At 33.4% G+C, this 21,049-nt stretch overlaps 2 protein-coding genes across 2 annotated transcripts; one reads left to right on the top strand and one right to left on the bottom strand.

The window, feature by feature from the left end:
* Nucleotides 1-11,512: 11,512 nt before the first annotated feature.
* LOC145560309 (protein ALTERED PHOSPHATE STARVATION RESPONSE 1-like) lies at nt 11,513-16,980 on the top strand. Its single transcript, XM_081621568.1, has 4 exons — nt 11,513-12,469; nt 12,564-12,781; nt 12,904-13,127; nt 15,913-16,980. Exons 1-4 carry the CDS (start codon nt 11,698-11,700, stop codon nt 16,697-16,699), a joined length of 2,001 nt encoding a protein of 666 aa, XP_081477694.1. The 5' UTR covers nt 11,513-11,697; the 3' UTR covers nt 16,700-16,980.
* Nucleotides 16,981-17,554: 574 nt separating this feature from the next.
* Nucleotides 17,555-18,964, bottom strand: LOC145638015 (L10-interacting MYB domain-containing protein-like). The gene is made up of 2 exons (XM_081688991.1): nt 18,611-18,964; nt 17,555-18,076 (listed from the first exon to the last, which is right to left on the bottom strand). The coding sequence occupies exons 1-2, from the start codon at nt 18,962-18,964 to the stop codon at nt 17,555-17,557; spliced, it is 876 nt and encodes a 291-aa protein (XP_081545117.1).
* Nucleotides 18,965-21,049: the final 2,085 nt, after the last annotated feature.

The raw sequence follows: 21,049 nt of genomic DNA, 5'->3' as shown, positions 1-21,049 counted from the left end.
GCTTCGTGGATAGGGTATTTATATAAGGTTTCAAGTACGAAGGAAGACTAAAACAAATGGTAAAAAGTCGTTAAATTTTATTCCAAGTTGCCACATGCATTGCAATCGATTTTCACATTAGTAAAATAATGCAAGATATGTTACATTTTTATGGGCGGCTCTTGATTAAAGCATTTTATTCTATTTACAAAAATAAAAATAAGTTTATCTTCGTCTCATTTTACTTTTTTCTTTTCTTTTTGGTTCGTAAGGAGAAGGGTCCTATCGGATTGTAACCACTTACAGGTTCTTTTGGCCCCGGATAGTATTAATTTATTAACTAAAGAAAATTTAGGCATAAATCTATCATTCGGACTACATACAATGTATAGTTTAAGATGTTTTAAGGTTGGTGACTTGCTATTGAATATTTTGATTTCATGAACTAATTTACATGTGAGTGAAAGTGTTCTTCTCATGTAAAAAATAAAGGAAGTATAAAGACGTGTATTTCATATTGAAGAAAAGTAAAAGCCGTGTTCATTTTATAACATTAAGGGGGTAATTAACTCTTCTTATTGCTATGTATAAGATTTTGAGATGAAATCTTCTTGAATTTTTTAAGTAAGACGCCTTGTGATGGGAAAGCGAGTTGCTTTAAGGTACCCGCTTGTTAGCGTGTAGCCCGAGTACTTGGGTTGTTTTACAAGGAAGACGCCTACGACTCTACGAGTATACATTTCGGTGTGTTAAAAATTAACAAATTTTTTATCATCATAATGCTTCACCACCAAATTTAGTCCATGAACAATATTATTAAATTTATTAATATAAGCTTTTGTACATATTATCAATTACGATTAATACATGGCTCCAATTATTGCCTATGTAATTATTTTTTCTATACTTTTATAGCATTGCTCAATAAAATAAGTTGCATAGATCGTTTAGCATTGGTAAAAAGAATATATTTAGCCTGACTTTTTTACATCGTTCACCGACCGTCGTTTAATTTGACTTTGAAATATAGTAGGTGCAAATTATTGTAAACTATGTGCTCATTTTTTTTTGTACGGAATATTGCTTTAATAAAATTATCCGAAGAGGATATGGAATTAGCACAAATCAAAAAACGAAAAGATGTTAATCACTGAGATTTAGCGAGTGGTACACTATTATATTATAGAACAAAAGTAGCATAGGTATAAGATATTGATTTAATAATTTGAGCATCTTGACCTCAAGTCTTCAACTACCATGTGTCTCATTTATTCAAATCAACTATTTAAATATTATGGTTCAAAACAATTTAATAATATATGACGGATTAAAGGTATAATAATAATTATCATCATAATAATACTCTCACTTAGAATGAGTTTGGTGAGATTCGAACCTTGTGTCTAGAAATCGGAGAACTATCCAAGTATTCTAGCCTTGTATCTTAAATAATTCCTCCGTTTTTTTATTATTGCATCATGCATGTTGGGTGCACCGATTTTGGTAGTGGGAAAAAGGAAGAAAGAGAAAGGGGCAAAAGTACAAAAGTATCCATGTGATTTAAACATGAAATAAAGAATCAAGTGTTAAAACTAAGGATATACTGGGTATTTGCAGTGTGTATACAAATATTTTGTTTCCTAAAATAAATATGATGTAATATTTGCAAAACTTCTTTAAAAAGTAAGTGGTGCGATATTTAAAAAAAAATGAAGTATAAATTATATATACAAATAAAAATACTCCTATTGCTAACCTTTTTTATTAGCTTATTTAGGTCTCCTTTCACTACAAAAAATTGGCCTTTTAGCAACAGGTGAAATCCGTTGCTAATTGCTAAAAATCCGTCGCTGGACATAGCTAGCTACGGATTTATCAACGGAATCACTCCGTTGGTAAAAACCTTGTCGCTAAATGAATTTAGAGACGGAAAAAAAAAATCCGTCGCTGGACTTAGCAACGGAAAAAAAAATCCGTCGCTGGATTTAGCAACGGAAAAAATAAATCCATTGCTAGATTCAGCAACGGAAAAAATGTTTTGAATCGAAAAAAAAGCTGCTATTTGGGTCGACCTCACTCGGGTCAACCCGACTCGGCTTTCCATGTAACGCTCCTTGAATCTCCAATCGCAATATTACTGTTAGTAGGAGTCGAACCCGTGACCTCAATGTCAAATATTGATACTCTTACCAACTATACCAAATATTATTTGTTTACTTTTACGCACATAATTGATAATAAATGAAAGAAATATTAGAGACGGAATTTAAAATCCATCTCTAGTTTAGAAACGGAATCGGAAAATCCGTTTCTAGTTTAGAGATGAATTTAACTTACATAATTCGTCTCTAATGTAATATTTTAAATAATTAGTTTAAAAAATTATCTAGAGACGGAAAATTATCTAGAGACGGAATAAAAAATCCGTTGATCATATTAGCAACGGAAAAAAATAATCCGTCTCTAACTTAGCAACTAAAAAAAAAATCCGTTGCTAACTTAGCAACGGAAAAAAAATCCGTCTCTAAATTTAGCAACGGAAAAAAATCCGTTGCTAGATTCATCAACGGAAAAAAAATCCGTTGCTAATTTAGCAACGGGAAAAAAAATCTGTTTCTAATTTAGAGACGGATTTTCAATTCCGTTGCTAATTTAGCGACGGAATTTTTAAATTCCGTCGCTAAATTAATTTAGAGACGGATTTTTTGATTCCGTCTCTAATTTAGAAACGGATAAAATTCCGTCGCTAGAATTCTGTTTCTATATGGACATTTTTTTGTAGTGTTTTAAGCTCTTTAAATTAATTACCCACTTGAGTAGGTTGATTAAAGTTGTGACAAAGAAAGATTGTTAAACCAGTTGCAAATCCATGTTATTATAGGAATCAAATTCTATCATATATATCTAAATCCACTATTGTTTGATTTGGGACCGAATTAATTCTTGTCTAAGAAGTTTGTAAAAGGGAAGAAGAAGGCAGATTAAAGGGAGTTTCGATTCCAAAAGTTTTGCTACATTACACCCCACTATGAATTTAAAGAACTCGAGCCAAAATCATATTAATGGAAGCTTCTATTCCAAAATCGTATTACTTGGTCATCATATATATATAGGCAACATGGAAGTATCAAATTCTATTGAGTATGTTCACTATTTGAGCATGTTTCCATTCATTTATTTCTTCAAAATGTTACTCCGTAATTAATGGGTGAAAATATTTTTATGTAACATAATTAGTTGAGTTTAGTTTGCCATATTTTAGATCAGACAAGAGAGTCATCTTATTCAAATAAACAACCAATAGTCTAACGTAGAATGAGTATAAGGTTTGCTATTCCAAAAAAAAAACGAGTATAAGGTTTAAAACTATTGAAAGAGTCAAAAGGGAAGAAATAACAATGCAAGTTGCTATCATTGACCAAATTATTGTCAAGAGAGGTTGAGGAAGATTCCTACAAACAAGGTATAAACTGATTTGGATTGGTAAAATGCGTGTGGTCAAATTGTTAAGGAGAAGATCTAGGGGGTAGATTACGTAATTTAAGGGATGTGGACAAACACATGCATGGAATGCGGAATATTACAAGGACTGCTACGTTATTGAGGGAAAATTGTATGTTCGATCCCTTCAACAACAATTGAGACTAAAACCTAACCACTCATAATTAATCTCCAAATATGGTTTAGCCTTGAGAGTGAATCCGGTGAGAACACTAAAAAAAAAAAAAAAAAGTATATTATTACTTAGAAACTTTTTGTTCGATTACTTCCACCGTCAATTTTTAATCATTTTTAATCTTTAAGTTTTGATTATTTTTCTCTTACAAATTTATTTCAAATGTAAAAGTGACGGAAGGGGTACATTTTAGTGTGTTATAGTAGTATCAATTCTTATGTTTTTCTCACTTGATTCTTTCCATTTCTTTCCTTGATATTTAATCTTTAGATTATGACAACCAAAATCAGTAAAATGTTCTTCCTTCAGCCTCCTACAGTTCCAATTGTTTATTTTATAAATGCATATGGACCAGCAATACATTCAGCCAAATTCTATTCCCACTCACACTAACCCTTCTCCCTCAAGGACCATCCACCACTAGCTATTGCTATAATTCAACTCTCTATTCCTTCTATTTCTTCCGTTATATAATAGTTGCAACTTTGAAATATTACATATGAGACAAAAAAATTCAAAGTTGCGACTAATATGTAACGGAGGAAGTACCTTCCTTAGCCAATCATCCGTTTGTACCACCAGGCTACAGTACAAAATCAAAACCTACTAAATCGCTAATAACAAGGAGGGAAAATTACCTCCATGGTTAATCGTGTTTGTTACAACTACTCCAAGAACGGGTACAGCATACAATCAATGTCGTTAAGATATACTACAATATTATTTAGGCTACTATTTTAAGCCTAAAATGCTAACTAAGGAAACTAAGAAAGCTTAAGGAAATGTAAAGTGTTGTGGTTTGATTGTGTGATTCTGACTACTCTCGTTGCTTACATAGAGTGTGATTGCTGACGGTTTCACCCATTCAGTTTTCTCCTTTGGAGCCAAACTTCATTCTTACTCTAAAATCAGATTCGTAAATAATACTGAGCTTAGTATTCTTAAAGCCAAGTACAATTTGGGCTGCATGACTTAACACTAAGCCCATTCGGCCTAAAGGCAAGTGTAATTTGGGCTTGTGTCCTTAAAATAAAGTCAAACAAATATTTTTAAAAAAAAAGGAAAAAAAAATGGTCTAACAATAAGTTAAATAATACGTAGTACTCTTAAAATTTTTGATGAATATCAAGAACAATTTATTAAAACTAAAGTATGATTTTTTTTTATTTTTTTTATTTATTTTTATTTATTTATTATTATTGTTATTATTTTATTTTTTTTTTGAAGAAATATACTACAGCCGTATGAACCAAATTTAGAATCTATAATAATGGCATATAATTTGGGCCAGCATCAAACTTAAGATTAATTTTTTAGTATAGACTTCACTACTTAAGAACTTAAGATCCATAGTCAAATTTAATACTCCCTCCGTAATAATATATATACAACAATACAAGTAGTAAACATAGTCTCTAATAATAAAGGGCCTCTATTATATACGGAGTACCAAGTATAAGTATATATAAGTATAACCCAATAATATTATAACCCAATAAAAAAGTTGATGACCACCAATGATTTGAACAATCATTGGCTTTGATCTAAAAAAAACAGACAATACAGTGAAGCAAGTGTTGATGTCATATTAAGATAAATTATAAATATCATAAGGTTTACGTACGTTCATTTATTGCATGCAGGGAGGCCAGGAACGCTGATTTTCTCAAAGCAAGTTCCTAGCACGTACAGTATTCCCCATTACAACACGTTGTTATTACACACCTCAAATTCATACCATAATAGATATAGTACAACATTGCCAATTAATTCTTGAAGTCATTATATATAATATATATGAACTCCAAGAAATTAATTTTAACGTTCATTATAAAGACTGTTACAGTTAACAGCCATTATATGGCCTATATATGGCCATATATGTATAGCAGGCAATTTAGCAGTAGCCTGGACAGCAGCCATTTCCGGACGAATAGGGTTGAGCGTATCCATATTGTCCGGGACAGCAGCCATCATTGACTTCGCCGTAGGGCTTAGCACACTGATCAACCTCCTCGTAGCATCTGTTGTCTTCATACATGTTGGATCCTTGATAATTGAATCCTAGCTCGGACAACTTCTTGTGTGAATCCGCATAATCTCTAAAGAATGCTCTTTGATCCTGACAATTTCAAACAATATCGTCTTTATAAACCAAAATTTACTTACAGAAATTAATAGAGTATAAAACATATTTCTGGGCCTCAACCATCATCTTAACCTTTTGGTTGAGTTGATCCTCTAACAGAAATAAACCTAATGTGATGTTTACTTAACAAAGTGGATCATCATACGAGAAAACATGTGGCAAAAAATAAAATTTTAGTAGACTAAATTTGTGCATGATAGTGAAGTTGACATACCCTAGCGTAGAGCTCAACAAAGGGACGGAAGCGAGAGTCAGTTAAAAGAGCCTTGTCAGTTGGAAATTTCACCAATCCTGGGGTATCACCTCTTAGTAGTTCTCTGATCAAATCACACACAAAAAATAGTCAAATTCATGATATTAGCCCATTATAGATGTGTCATGTTGATTCAAGAATGTTCAGATGTACACAACCTATTCTTATTAGCTAACTTAAAAACAAATATTCGAGATATTGTTTTTGATACATCAACATGTATGTGAAAGAAGTTTAGGGTGCTATGATATATAGATTGGAGTGTATTACGTACAAGATAGATATAAAATCATAAAATAGTGATGCATCGTATGGATCGAAAAAGGAAAATGTTTGAACAAGTTGATATTTAAAGTACTTACACAATATTTAAAGTACTACACGAGTCATGCTATTTTACTCAATATTCATGCTATTTTTTGAGGAAATTCAAGTTTATCTCCTAGATAAACATGATAAGTATATCCCAGGATACTTTCATAAAAATGCAGTAAAAGTGGGGTTATTTATGTAAATTTGACATTAAATGAAAATTCAACTCCGTCAAATATTGTTTGTCACTTTGGTAAACAATTGTTTCTGGAAAAATCATCGAAATGTAATTTTCGTCAGCAAATTCTGTCAGCAATCATTGGTGATGCACGGTGGTGATGGTAGATATGGTGGTTATGGGGTTTGTTTTTCTTCTCTCTCCTCATCTACATTTTCTTATGTTTTTATGGCGGAATGGCTGCCCGATTTAGCCGCAAAGCGGCAGTTAGGTGATGCTTTCCCTAAAGGGTTTGTATGGCCCTACTTTACACACTTTGCTATTAGGGTTTTTATTTGTTCGGCCGGCAGGGCTACCGCCGCGAAGCGGCGTCACGGAGTTAGTTTGTGGCGGAATTGTTGGCGGTGGAACACGAGACTCTTTGACGGTGGTGGCTGTGATGGATTTTGGAGAGGAAAGGTTAAGGTCGGGGGGAATGGCGTCATCTTCTTCCTCTTCGAGCTCTTCCATGGCTTCACACTAGTAACGGCATGCCTTCAAAAAGTTTACACTGTTAAGTTAGTGGGTCTTTCATTTTTTTAACTTTTTCCTTTTTATTTTCAGATTTAATATTATTTTATATAACTTACACAATTCCATATGCATTTATTTACCAATTTGCCATGGGATTTACCAATTTTGTTTATCTAGGAGATAAATGGGGTCTCCTCCTATTTTTTTCTATTTTTTTTAACAAAGAGTACATTAAATGAAGAACAAATTAAATTTCATCCTAACAAGGCTAAAAGAAACAACAAACCATAGACCAAACAAAACAGGCAGCACACCAAACCCAACCCATAGACAAGTCATAGTGGGCTAGTACAGGTTGCAGCTTGACCCTTTTTCAAAATCTTTAAGGCCGGCTAATTCTAAAATTGGGCCTTTTTGGTTCAACGAGCTGGTAACCTGGTATGGACTTGATTGAAGATCCATACTAGAGTGATACAGATTTAAGATCCCATAAATATCTAAATATGATCTGTTTAGTACAACATGAAATGACTCTGATCCTAATTCTATTGCTTGGTTCATGAGTTAATCTAATAAGATCGCATATAACTATATTTGCTAATATGTATAAATCATAAAAGATCATCAAAAGAAGAGGTTTGAATAATAATGTAAACTTATGAATAAATAAACAAAGTGAGTAAGAAACTAAAAACTAGATCATGATTCAAGAATGGGAAGGGAATACTCACTGCACTCAACTTTTTGGTGATGTTAGCACATGGAAGTGATAAATCGTGATCATTGACCCACACTACTTACACTTTGTGTAACATACAACCAATATGGCAACATACCATCCTCAATTCCTCATATATAATAGTCATAACGTTTTTTATGATCGTCCATATTTTTAAAATTATAAAGTGACTTATAAGTTTATACATTGTTTATTTTAAAATTGGATATTTGCATCAATTTGATATTTTTAAGAATGCCAATACACATTTTAATGATTGATATTTGTAACCTTTTTTTTTTTTTTTTTTTTTTTTTTATATCGAGGGAGATATTTATAACTATCTATTACTCATACAATGCAAGTAGTTTATAAAAAGAAACCTTCACATAATACTGTATTATATATGTGGCATTGGTAATTCAAATTAGCTCAATATATCCTTCATGTCTATTAATTACATATTACCACTAGGCACTAAGGACATGTTCACATTTACTTAATTACAGTTCAGTTCAGTTCAGCTCCAATCTATTCAGTTTAGTTCGATCAGTTCAGTTCAGCTCCAATCTGTTCAGTTTAGTTCGATCAGTTCAGTTCAGCTCCTAATTTTTCTCTCTCATAAAATATTCATTTCAGCTTAATTCAGCCCTAAGAGGGTATTTTATAAATTATTGAAGAAATTAGATGTTCAAAAATGAAAATGCATTAGCATAGCCATTAGCATGATGATTTTTTTACATGCAATATTACATCTTAAGTTATCATAATATGTGCATGTTAACGGTAAAGCACATGGCAACAAATATGCTGGCAACTTCTGCATTGTAGTCGACAGTAGAGATCCAGTTTGTCAGTTATTGAGTACGAGTACATACGAGTATTCAATTTTCCTCCACTCTCATGCATGTCGTAGTTTCTTACTGTATTAATTAAGCTCACTATAGCTTGAATTTAATATTGTACTGTCAACATGATGATTGTACTTTGTATTTTGCAAGTTAAATGTACAAAGATTTTACGTATAAAGTATAATACATACAAGGTTGTATTTGATTTGTTATGATATTAAGGGCATGTTCTTCAGTTTAATTTCATTTTAATTCAGTTTAGTTCAGCTCCAATCAGCTTAATTCATTTTCTAATTTCATTTTCTCATAAACAATTTATTTCAGTTCAGTTAATCAGAACAAGCCCTAAATTAGAAGAAAAATTAGATAAAATTAGTTTAATTAAGTTAAAATCAGATACGAAGTATATGTACATGTTTTCTACATTTTCATATACAGATTAATTAGTTAGTTAGATTTAAATAAAATTTAACAAAAAATGTTCAAAGAAGACAAATTCTTCCACGATGTTTTAATAAATTTAAGCATTTTTATCTACACTTATTAAGTATCAAAATAAAATAAAAAAAAAAAAAAAAAATCCAAATATACAAGTTGACAAAATAAGTTTCAATAAGTTGCTAAACACTTGTGCAAGTAAAATAAGTTTTTTTTAAAAAATTTATTTTATTTTTTAACAAGCAAAAGAAGTTAAATACTCCCTAACCTCTTACAAGTCAATATAAGATACTTGTACAAGAGAACACACTCAAAAAGTGCAAATAAAATGAGGAAAACGATGAACAATACGTATATGAATATTGCAAAAATTTAATCAATTTACAAGTATCATTTTAAATTTTTAATACTCATATGTCACCAACTTTTGTATATGAATAGTGTAAACTTTTTTAAAAATACATCTATTTATAAATGAAGGGTGTACTTTTTTTTTTCGCCAAAGTCTCATCGTTATAATTATAGGGTGTAATTGTTTAAAAAAATAACGGAGTACTCCGTGTATATATATAGGGTGTTATTAAGAACAAATGAAATATTTATTCACCTACTTAAATGGGTACGATGTACACGATTGACGACTTTCCTTAAAAAATGGGGAAAAAATAGAAAATGATGGCTCATTAAAAACTCGTATTTAAATGCATAATTTTGTAATCCGCGTCATCACATTAATGTGGTCGCACCCAACACCATTAATATCAGAAACTGAAACATTCCCAAATAGGCAAACAGGCTAGCTATGCCCGTTGCAATGATCAATTTACAACTATACCCCTAACGCCCAAATTAAATTAAATTAAATTATTTAAAGAAAAATATTTTTCATTGTCTCCTTGCAAATCTTTGTTCACAGGTTAGTTAAGTGCATTAATGCATTCGCTTGATTGTAGTTTGTACAAATACTCTTCAAAATTTAGGCACATTACTCCCTGTGTTTATAAATACTTGTTCCACTTCTCATTTTCAACCGTTTTTAAATACTTAATTCATTTCCTTATTTGGAAATCTTTTACAATATTTGAATAATATTTCACACATTTCGAACTATATGGTCATTTTTTTTTTTGATAAAATTATGTGGTCAATTGACTATTGTTTCATTTACATTACTGATCCAATAAAATACTGTACTAATTTGTTTTTAATGTTGCGTAAAATATCTCTAAATTTGACATTATTATCTGACACTAATAAGAGGTGTAAAGTGATTAAAAAAAAAACAAAAATAAGAGGTGTATAAAATATGATGAACTAGAAAAAATGGAATATAGTTTGAAGTAAAAAGAAAATAATTGATCCAATCTTTGAGCCAAAAGGTATAAGAATCTGGTTTATAGTTTATAGTTTATAGGTTCTATCCCGTGTAAAATCCTTTTTAAAACCAATATTAAAACAAAATGGTTTCAGTTTGTTAATGAGTCGTGACCAATTGATTTGCCAAATCAACGAAATTTGTTTATCTGAGTATTTAATCGTTTTTTCATCTACAAGTGAGGGACACATGCATAATTTGGTACATAGTCTTTTAGATGGTCAACTAATAGTGTCAAAGGCAAGTTGAATAAAATCATTAAACAGCCGTAAAAAGCACAAAACTATTGACCAAACTTTTGCACATATTTACATAACATGCCACCAGACTAACAAGTTTCGTTAATCTGGCAGATTACCTGGTATTTTCCGTCATTAATTATGTATTAATTTTTTAGTATAAGTTTTTTTTTTCTTTTTTTATTTATAATGTCGAAAATTCAAGCATCCAATTTCGAATATGAATCTATACAATTTTGGCAACAATCAACCCTAGTTTGTCTTCTTTGGACACGATTCAAGTAGTGTAAGCTATAAACTACTCCTAATACCAGTATAAAAACTCCAAATTTTAACCTATCATGAAAAATACTTGAGAATCATAAGATAAATACGAGACTACGAGTAACATTAACACGCATTTGACTATATGTTGACTATATGAGGATGCAACGTATTGAAGATTTGAAGTACAGAGTAGTAGTCAACATGGTTCAAACTTTCTGTTGTGAGACTTCTAACATTACCTAGTACAAAACCACTGTCTGCGAGAGGACTCATTTGTCATTTTACCTCATTAAACATTCTTCATCCATGCAAACCCAAGCAAGGGTAAAATCGTCAGTAAAAAAAAAGTTAAAAAAAATCCAAATTACTGGTATAAGAAACAACTATTAACGGCACTCTGCCCCATGCTTCATTGTGCTCCTCTGTTTCTCTTTCTCTCCCTTTCTCTCTCTCTCCTCCAAAAAAAAAAAGCAGATTTCTAGAGAGAGAAAACACAACAAAGCAACCTTAATCACACTTAAAACCCAGCGTTTTGAATCCCTTTCTTCTTCTCAAAAGATTCAACCCTTTTCTTTTCATTTCACTCTTCTTCTTCAAAAACAGAGTTTCTCAATTAAAAAACAGAGCTTTTTTCTTTTCTTTTGTTGTTAACTCTTCAAAAATGGCGTACCCTCCATAACTCAAAAACCCCATCTCCAAATTCACTCAAAAACCCCAATTTTTTCCACCCAAAAATCCAAAATCCAAAAATGGGGTGTTGTGTATCAAGAATTGACAGACAAGAAATGGTATCAAGATGCAGAGCAAGAAAACGATACATGAAACAATTAGTTGAAGCTAGATTATTCCTTTCATCTTCTCATTCTTTTTACCTTCGTTCTCTTCGTTCAACCGGCTCCGCTCTCCTCCAATTTTCCACCGGAGAATCCTCTCTCCTCCACCACCACCACCACCACCACCACCTCAACCGCCGTGAAATCCCACCGTCTCCGCCGCCTCTACCGCCGCTCCCACCAACACCACCACCTCCGCCATCAATGTCACCGAGCACCGATACATGGACAACCACCACTTCAAACACAACAAACACCTCAGCTCTTCCTCCTCCGCCGCCGCCACCGCCGCCTCCGGTTGCCGGTTCCACGTGGGATTTCTGGGACCCTTTTGTTCCGTCTTCGGGTCCGAGGAGTGGGACCGAGGAGGAGGAGTGGGAAGAGGAGGCTCGTACTACTACTAATACGATTTCCGCCACTAATACTACTAATGTTACGGTGACTCCGATGAGGGCGGCGGCGAATGTGGCGGCGCCGCCGTCTGTGGTTAGTGGGTTCTCGAAAGAGAGTGAGATGGCGGTGGTTGTTTCGAGACAAGGGAAAGAATTAGTTGAGATTATTAAGGAGTTAGATGAGTATTTTCTAAGAGCTGCTGATGCTGCTAGTGTTGTGAATGGGGTTTTAGAGGTTCATACCTTTTCTAATCTCTCCACTTCTTCTACTAATTACCATCAATTAAACTCCTCAGGTATTTATTTATCTTGTTGAATTCTTGTTTTGAAATGATTTCATGTAATTTGTTAATTGTTTCGATGATTAAGTAAGTGTTATCGATTTTGTAGGGAAAATGCATAATAATGGGAGGAGTTTAAGTTCAAGTTGGAGCCCAATGTTGTGGGGTTCAAGTGGTAAGTTAAATGGGTTAGGATGTGGTAAGTTATTAGGAGATGATATAATGGTTGGAAGAATGGGAATGGTTAATAATGTCAATGGTAGTAGTCATTGTTCTACTATTGAGAGACTCTATGCTTGGGAGAAGAAACTCTTCCATGAAGTCAAGGTAGTGTTCTAGTCAATTCTCAACTTTCATGTAGTCGTGATTTGATCTCAGGTCTTGGATAACACGTGCTCGCGAGACATTATTATTATTAATGAGATTTGAATTTTTATTGATTGGATCAGAATGCGGAGAAAATAAAGATGGAGCATGAGAAAAGGGTGGAACAACTAAGGAGATTGGAGGTGAAGAGAGCAGATTATTTTAAAACGGAGAAAACAAAGAAAGAAGTGGAGAAATTAGAGTCACAAATTGAGGTTGCTAGTCAAGCCATCCAAACAACTTCTAATGAGATCATCAAATTAAGGGAAACTGAGCTTTACCCTCAACTCCTTGACATTGTTAAAGGGTATATTTTCTCACTAATTTCTTTTTCTAATTAACAAATTTAGTATTATAATTAGTGATAATTTTAATTCAATTGGCCTAAAAATAGAAATATGATCTAATGATGCATAAATTTGGAATGTATGATCACATGTTTTAGGCAGTGGTAGTGCCAATGTATAATTGTGATTCACGTGCACTATGTTGTCCTTAGTTGATTGTCATTTTGCTTGAGTAATGCTAAATTACTACCTTTCCAACATTGATCTCATTATCTCAATTGGTATAAGTTTAACGTTTTTTAATTTGAATAGTTGATGATAAACGTCACATGGTATGCTTAATTGTCAATGAATCTAATCTGAGATTCTGGGATTAGGACTAGTAAGAGGAATCCGAGTATGATACCACCTCCTGAACTACAACCCATTTAATTCTTGACTCTTGAATGATTGCATATGCATGAGTAATGAGATTATGCCTTTAGTTTAGAGACTTTGATTATACTTTGCTAATCTTTGCGTGCTTCTCATTACTAATCAATTAACAATTATTTGGAGGAAAAGTAATAAAGCAATAGTTCTCTAAGCAAACTTTTTTCTTTACAGTTTATGCTTTGGTAAAGATTTAAAAATTAGTGAAAGAAAACAAGTGTGGGTTTCCATTGAGTAAAAAGGCAGAGATAATTTTTTTTTAAACCATAAATAGGAAAGTTACTAGTAATTTGAAACGACTTAAAAAAGAAAAATAGAGCACTTAATTTGAAACAAAATGGGTGAGGTCAACTATTTGGAAAATTTTCAAGGTCAGAAGAAGATGTGCCATTGTTCATTATTTACCACAGTAGGTTAGTACTAACAGATCCCATGCTGAAGAAAGAGATACTTTGATTTTAAGACTTTTGACTGCCTTTATTTTCACTTTTTACTACTCCTAAGACTTGAATTGACCCACTTTTTGCATATAATCCAAAATATACTCCTGTTTTTTAGTAGTACTTAAGAAAATTAAAATAGACAAAATTAGGTTTGAAATACGTAAGATTGCTGGTTGGTAAACCATAAAACACATCTTAGAGATTTTTTTAAAAAAATAAAAATAAAAACAAGTACTTCTTAGCCCGTACTATAATTGAGGTAAGTATATTGTTGCAGCGTGCAGTCATATATAGTACTACGTATGGGTTGGAATTGGACCATTCTGTAAAAAAACACAAAAATTTAATGTAACTTGACTGTTTATGTTGCACTTTTGCATCTTATTGAGGTGTTTTGTTCTTTATATCCGGACTTCTGATGTGTAAAGGATGTAATGAATTGTATTCTTTGGAGAAACGTGGTCTGACTTGTCCACATGCATCATGGTCTAGTCTTTTTCGCAATTTTATGTCCCCGTCGTTGGATCAACTTCTGATTCAACAACGGGGTTGAACTGCAACTATTGTTTTCTCTAGTTATACTTGAATTAGATGGAGATGAAAGAAAATTACTTGCATAGTAAATGAATAGCCTTAATTTAAGCGTAATTAACATTTCAAAGCATTCTTCTGTTTAGTCCTTTTCAAGTCCTAGAACTAATTCCCTGTACACTGATTCTTTTGGCTGTATTCAGTAAAATCACTATGGACTAATATGTAATTTATGTCATGTTTGCATGAAGTATTGACTAAATAGGTAATGTCGTGATTTTTGTGTTTGCAATAGTTTGTTTCGAGGTTTGGAGGGTCCTTTAAAGTTACATTCAGGAATGATTTCCAGTTTAACTCCTGTGCCTTGATCAATGCTCCTATTTCTTAGTCTATTGTAATCTCTTTGATCCACATTAGGCTAAAACTCGGATCGGATACGGATTCGGATACTGGTTTTCAAATTTTCGGATATCCGATATCCGAACTAATATCCGAAATATAAGGCTACAACAGTAAATATAAATATATTTTCATTAAAAAAATTATGATATTCTTAAAAAAATAAAACCAAAATGACACTCTAGATTTCACTTTCTCACTCTCACTAAAAAACCCTAAAGTCCTCTTTCTCTCTCTAAGTTGGCCGCCACCCCACCCTTCACAGCCGCCGACTCCTGCTCACGGCGCTCACACCTCACACCACTCAGATCTTCTTCTTTGTTCAGTCGTTGTCCTAATTTTCTATTTTAATTTTCGATTTTCTTCGTTCAGCCGTCGCCAATTGCTAATTTGTTCTCCGTTGCTCACCAAATCGTCATTCATCGGTATCCTCTAATAAAGGTTAAAAGGATTCATTAGTTGTTGGGAATTTTGATTTTCAATATGTGTATGTGTCGATCTCCTCTGATGATGGGTTTGCTTGCCAATTTGTTGGTCTTCTCGCCAAATGAAAAAGCTGCTAGCATGCTACTGTAATGGAGAAGGTTATTTTTTTTTTTTTTTTTTGAAGGATAATGGAGTAGGCTTTTTGTATTTGTGAAAATTGATTAGACTTTAGTTTATTATGTATGTGAATTTGATGGTCTTTTAAAAGACTACTACTATAGCATACTGTTTAGCTTAATGATACATAAAGCAATAAAAATTAATGTGATATGTAAAATAGTTGTAATCAATTTTCATATTGGATAATGGATATCCGAAACATCCGATCCGAATGATTTCGGATATCGGATATTGGATATCCGAAATTTTCGGATCGGATTTGGATATCAAAATATGATATCCGAAGGTTCGGATATCCGATCCGAAATCACATTTCGGATCGGATATCCGATCCGTGAACAGGCCTAATCCACATGCTAATTGTTTTAGTTTTTTTTTTTGGGACGATGTTTAGGTTTATGTGCATGTGGAGGAGCATGTACGAATGTCACCAAGTCCAAATGCACATAGTGGATCAGCTGAAGTTCCTCAATGCCATACCATCCAACGAACCCACATCTGAGATCCATCGTCAGTCCACATTGCAACTCGAGGTGGAGCTCCAACAATGGCATCAATCCTTTTGCAGCGTAGTAAAAGCTCAACGGGATTACATCCGTTCTCTCACTGGGTGGCTTCGTTTGAGCCTCTTTCAGTTCAACAAAAACCCACTAATGAGATCAATCCAAGACTCCACAATCTACTCCCTTTGTGAGCAATGGCAGCTTGAAATCGATAATGTCCCTGACAAAGTGGCGTCGGAAGGAATCAAAAGTTTGTGGACTGTGATCCATGCCATAGTGATTCAACAAGCTGAAGAACTTAAACAGAAGAAGAGATCAGAGACAGCCAATAAGCAACTCGAGAAAAGGGCGATTGAGCTAAGGACATTAGAGGCAAAGTATGGACCATACTCGATGCCGGAGATGTCAAGTTCAAGAAAGGGGCGGGACCCTGTAGGAGAAAAACGAGCAAAAGTGGACATGTTGAAAGCCAAGGCAGAGGAGGAGAAAGCTAAGCATGAAAAGGCAGTTAGTGTATCTAGGGCCATGACACTAAACAACATGCAGATGGGGCTTCCCCATGTTTTTCAGGCAATGACAGGCTTCTCAAGCGTCTGTAAGCAAGCTTTCGAGAAGGTATACAACGAGGCCAAAAATATGGATCAAGAGCTCGATGTTAAAAGGTTAATGATGGCGTAGAAGCTGAAGCTAAAACCAAGTAATAGGTGACCTTCTTTCCCCAAATCTTTCCCCTGCCCCCCATCCGCCCCCTTTGTATAGCTCCATCTTAGCATTAGGAGGATGTTTTAGTTGATTAAATGAAAAGCTTTAGTATTAGCAAATTGGAGACCTATTAGTATTTACTGCTTTTTAGAATTTTAGATGTTTAAACTTAGTATTATTATTATGTATTTAAATCAAGTTTTAGTAAAGTTTTGAGAGTGCTATGAGCAATAACAAACACCAGCAGCAGTACAGAATCTAATTGCATAACTGTGAATCTGTCAGGTTTGTAAATTGCACCGTTTTAAAAAGCAATTGATTAGTACTAACAAATTTATACTACACTAACTTTCTGGTAAGTGCAGAACTTTGTGTTTTTCTCGTGAATATACACGTTATATGCACTAACCGCCTCGCTTTTTATATTTCCCCAATTATTCCATCCAATATACTGAAAAGAATGGAGTAAAAGTTGCCATAGGCATACAAAACAACCAGCTAAAGAATGCATTGCCATCATGGTGCTAGTCTCCTACATGTGAGGAGCAAATCTTATGCTCTTACTTTTTAGTTTCTACGAATATCACTTTTTCGTTCATCCACGATCCACCTATAGACCCTATCAATGGTATCGGGCTAAATCTAGTTCTTCAAATGGAACAAAATCTATTGACATGAACGATGAAGCATGCAAGTGCTATGTGCTAGCCAATGGATGAATTATTCCTATGTGCTGTAGTTTTGTTAAATCTCGGCTATGTACTAACCATAGTCCGGTGTAAGCCACAGCTTAGTACTTGAGTGTATGTATATCAGCAAGCTAACCTATCTTTATGAACTAGAGGGTACTTTGCACTTACCCTGTAACCACATCAGTCGCTTATCAGCTTTCAGTGACAAAAACATCTCCCTTGCTCCTGGATTATTAAAAAGATCAAGAGCACCAAAGTAGACCTGTTTATCAATGTCACCCAACTCATCCAAAGCATTTACACACTCGGATATGGTATATCTCTGACTGCGTTGCTGAATTGCTTCTGCCCTCATTCTTGATGCAGCTGCCATCTCGAATATTGCATCAGCCATAACATCCTCAAGCCCCTTCCGTCCTCTCTTACGGTTGATTTGGTTAGGGGTTTCAACACATAGAAACTTCTCTTTCTCATTCGCCACACAAGCCACTTCCTCTGATTCTGCTGAGCAGTCCTCTGTAACGTTGCTCACAGGATCCAGACCTCCTTTTTCAGCTAGTCCATTACTCTTTTCAGTTTTGACAGTTTCGGAAAATAATATGCATAATTGCTTATAGATTGGACAGCCAGTGGCTCTCAAAGTATCAGCATCAGGATGTTCCTGCACATTAACAGGATTCCATCATTCACAAAATGATAACTTACATTACACCTTTATTCATACAATGTACGTAAGTTGAAAAAAATCAACTTCTTTTTAATTTGTAAAACGTGTCACAAGACCCTAGAAGAATTGATAAAGAAAATGATGAACAATATCAGTTCCTAATTCAGACCAACATATAGTAGATCAACAGAAAAGCACGCGTCTAGTGATACTAACAGAAGGGGAAGAAGGAAATGAAACACCAACAGAAGCTAATGAATACTCGTATTGTCCATCTTTACATTAGTTAAAGAATGTGAGAAGTTCTGACAAGAAAAGACCGTAAATCCTTCCTGAGATTGAAGGGTGTATCACTAGTGCACACTACTCCACTGCCAAGAAGAACCTTCAAGCGCGGTAAGGAGGGACAAGAGGGAAGGAATGCAGAGAACTTATAATGCACAATTTAATGCAACAATATATGTAACACTCGAGACAACATTTTTGAAAATATTTCTTAACCAATAAACTCGAATGATGAAGCTGTACCTTAATGTACTGATCCCATGCTTTATCTTCAGCTATAATAGCACCAGTATTTTCAAACCAACAGAAGCCCTCTTGATCAAGAAGTGACTTGACAGTAGCATACATCTTCTTCAAGACGGAACATCGATACTTGAGCTGCTCTCTATCCCATCTCAAGCCAGTTCTCCTGTAAAACTCATCACACATATACTTCCATTTGTTACCCACCGAAATCTTTTGACTGTTCCTCTGATTAATCTGATCAACCATCAAATCAACTAGCACCTTAGTAAGGGACATTGTCCACTTTGCCCTTCCCGGTTGTTCATGCTGCGTGGACAACAACCTCCCTGATCGTGTAGCTGGACTAGACATACAAAATTTCGAATAGGGTGTCGAGTGATGACTACCGAGTTAAGACCCTACACGGGTACAATCACAAGAAATGTTGGTAACACTTGACATGCTCAATCAGGCAGTGCACTATACTACACGGCTACACCTAAAGTTGTATAAGAAATATAACATAAACCATGATATTCCTAGTATTTCATCAATGTGTCAAGAAAAAACCATGTACATTGGGACAGAACATCCTAAAGACCGTGAATTACAAACGTTGCAATTAAGAGGGCATAGACACATACTCGGTACTCCCCGTCTATTCAAAAAACTACTACGGTCCTACGGAGTACCGAGTATGTAACTACAATAAACTTGGAAATGTAATGTTTTTTTTTTTTTGTTAAAGACCGTGGAAAGGCAAACGTTGCAACTTCTTTGCCGTGCATTTTGCATTTTACCATCGAAAAAGCTAATAATCAGATGAAAACTTAACAAAATAACACGTATAGCATGAATTACCTACACAATTCTACAACATATTCACAAAAAAAAAAAAAAAAAAAAAAAAAAAAAAAACAGAAATTCTTATAATCTTATCTGATTAAATCAAAAATTTTGATTTTTGCAAAGAATAGGAATTCCGGGCCATAAAGTGATCAGGGTGAAATTAACTTCAAACAAAATGTATGATCGAGAATCTTCGAAAGTGCTTTTTTTTTATTTTTTTTATATGCGTAGAAAGTAACAGAAGATGTATAGAAATTATGTAAATGCAAATTTAAGGGAAATTAAGGATTTTTTTTTTTATTTTTACAAACCTGTGAAATTGACAATGGAAACCACACTATTTGTCTGTTCATCAGCTTTTTGGCACCAAGCAAGCGAGCGATCAAGCAAAAGAGAAACTGAACTGCTATTTGTCGCTCCCAAATTACCAGGTAACGCTCCCTTTTTTACTTGAATGGACCACTATGCCCTTTATGCAATTTGGGTTATAAAAAGAACCTTGTTCCCCATTTGGACACCATACATGAAATGGTCCCCTTACTTCACGACATTACTGTCCCGAGCTTCCCAAAATCGGTCCCCACGACCTTGCAACCAAATCGGTCCCCACGACCACCTAAATTTTCTATTTTCAAAAATTGTTAAATTTTCCGACGGGTCTTGGGTCATGGACGGCGAGTGGAACATACGTACGCCGGAGAATGCGTCGGATCATTCTGTAATTTTTTTTTTTTTTTTTATTTTCGGTAATTAGGACATCCGCCTAAAATTTCCGGATGTTCTAGGTACATCCGCCTAAAATTTCCAGATGTACCATGGAACATCCGGAAATTTCAAGCGGAAGTGGGATCCGCCTAAAAAATCCGGATGTTCCATGGTACATCCGGAAATTTCAGGCGGATGTACCAAGGGACATCCGGAAATTTTAGGCGGATGTCCCTATTATTTTTTTTTTTTTTTTAAATGTTAAGTACGTTTATTAAGTTTTTTTTTATGTATTTTTTGTTCGTGATCTTGTGATTATTGTTGTGATTTAGTATTTGATAATTAATGTTATTTTGTTGTATTAATATGATTATTAGTAATATGTTTATTTTTTGTTTCATTATTATTATTATTATTATTATTATTATTATTGTTATTATTATTGTTATTATTATTGTTATTATTATTGTTATTATTAGTAATATGTTGATATTATTGTTGTTGTTGTAGTTGATATTATTATTGTTGTTGTTGCTGTTATTTTTATTGTTGTTGTTGTTGTTGTTGTTGTTGTTGATATTGTTATTATTAATTAGTAGAAATATAATTTTGTCACCTATATTATTATTATTATTATTATTATTATTATTATTATTATTATTGTTATTATTATTATTATTTATTTATTAATTAATGTTATGGTCTTATAAATTGTTTTGTAGTTGTTGTTATAATTTTTTATTATCATTAATATTGTTATTGTTTTGTATTTGTTGTTATTATTATTAGTATTGTTATTAGTATTGTTATTATTATTATTATTATTATTATTATTATTATTATTATTATTATTATTATTATTATTATTATTATTGTTTTTATTATTTTAATTATAATTATTAT

This window comes from Chenopodium album, chromosome 1, assembly GCF_948465745.1.
Source record: "Chenopodium album chromosome 1, dcCheAlbu1.1, whole genome shotgun sequence".
Classification (NCBI taxonomy): domain Eukaryota; kingdom Viridiplantae; phylum Streptophyta; class Magnoliopsida; order Caryophyllales; family Amaranthaceae; genus Chenopodium; species Chenopodium album.
The sequence above is the reverse complement of the archived record's forward strand: the minus strand, read 5'-3'. Positions and strand labels throughout refer to the sequence as shown.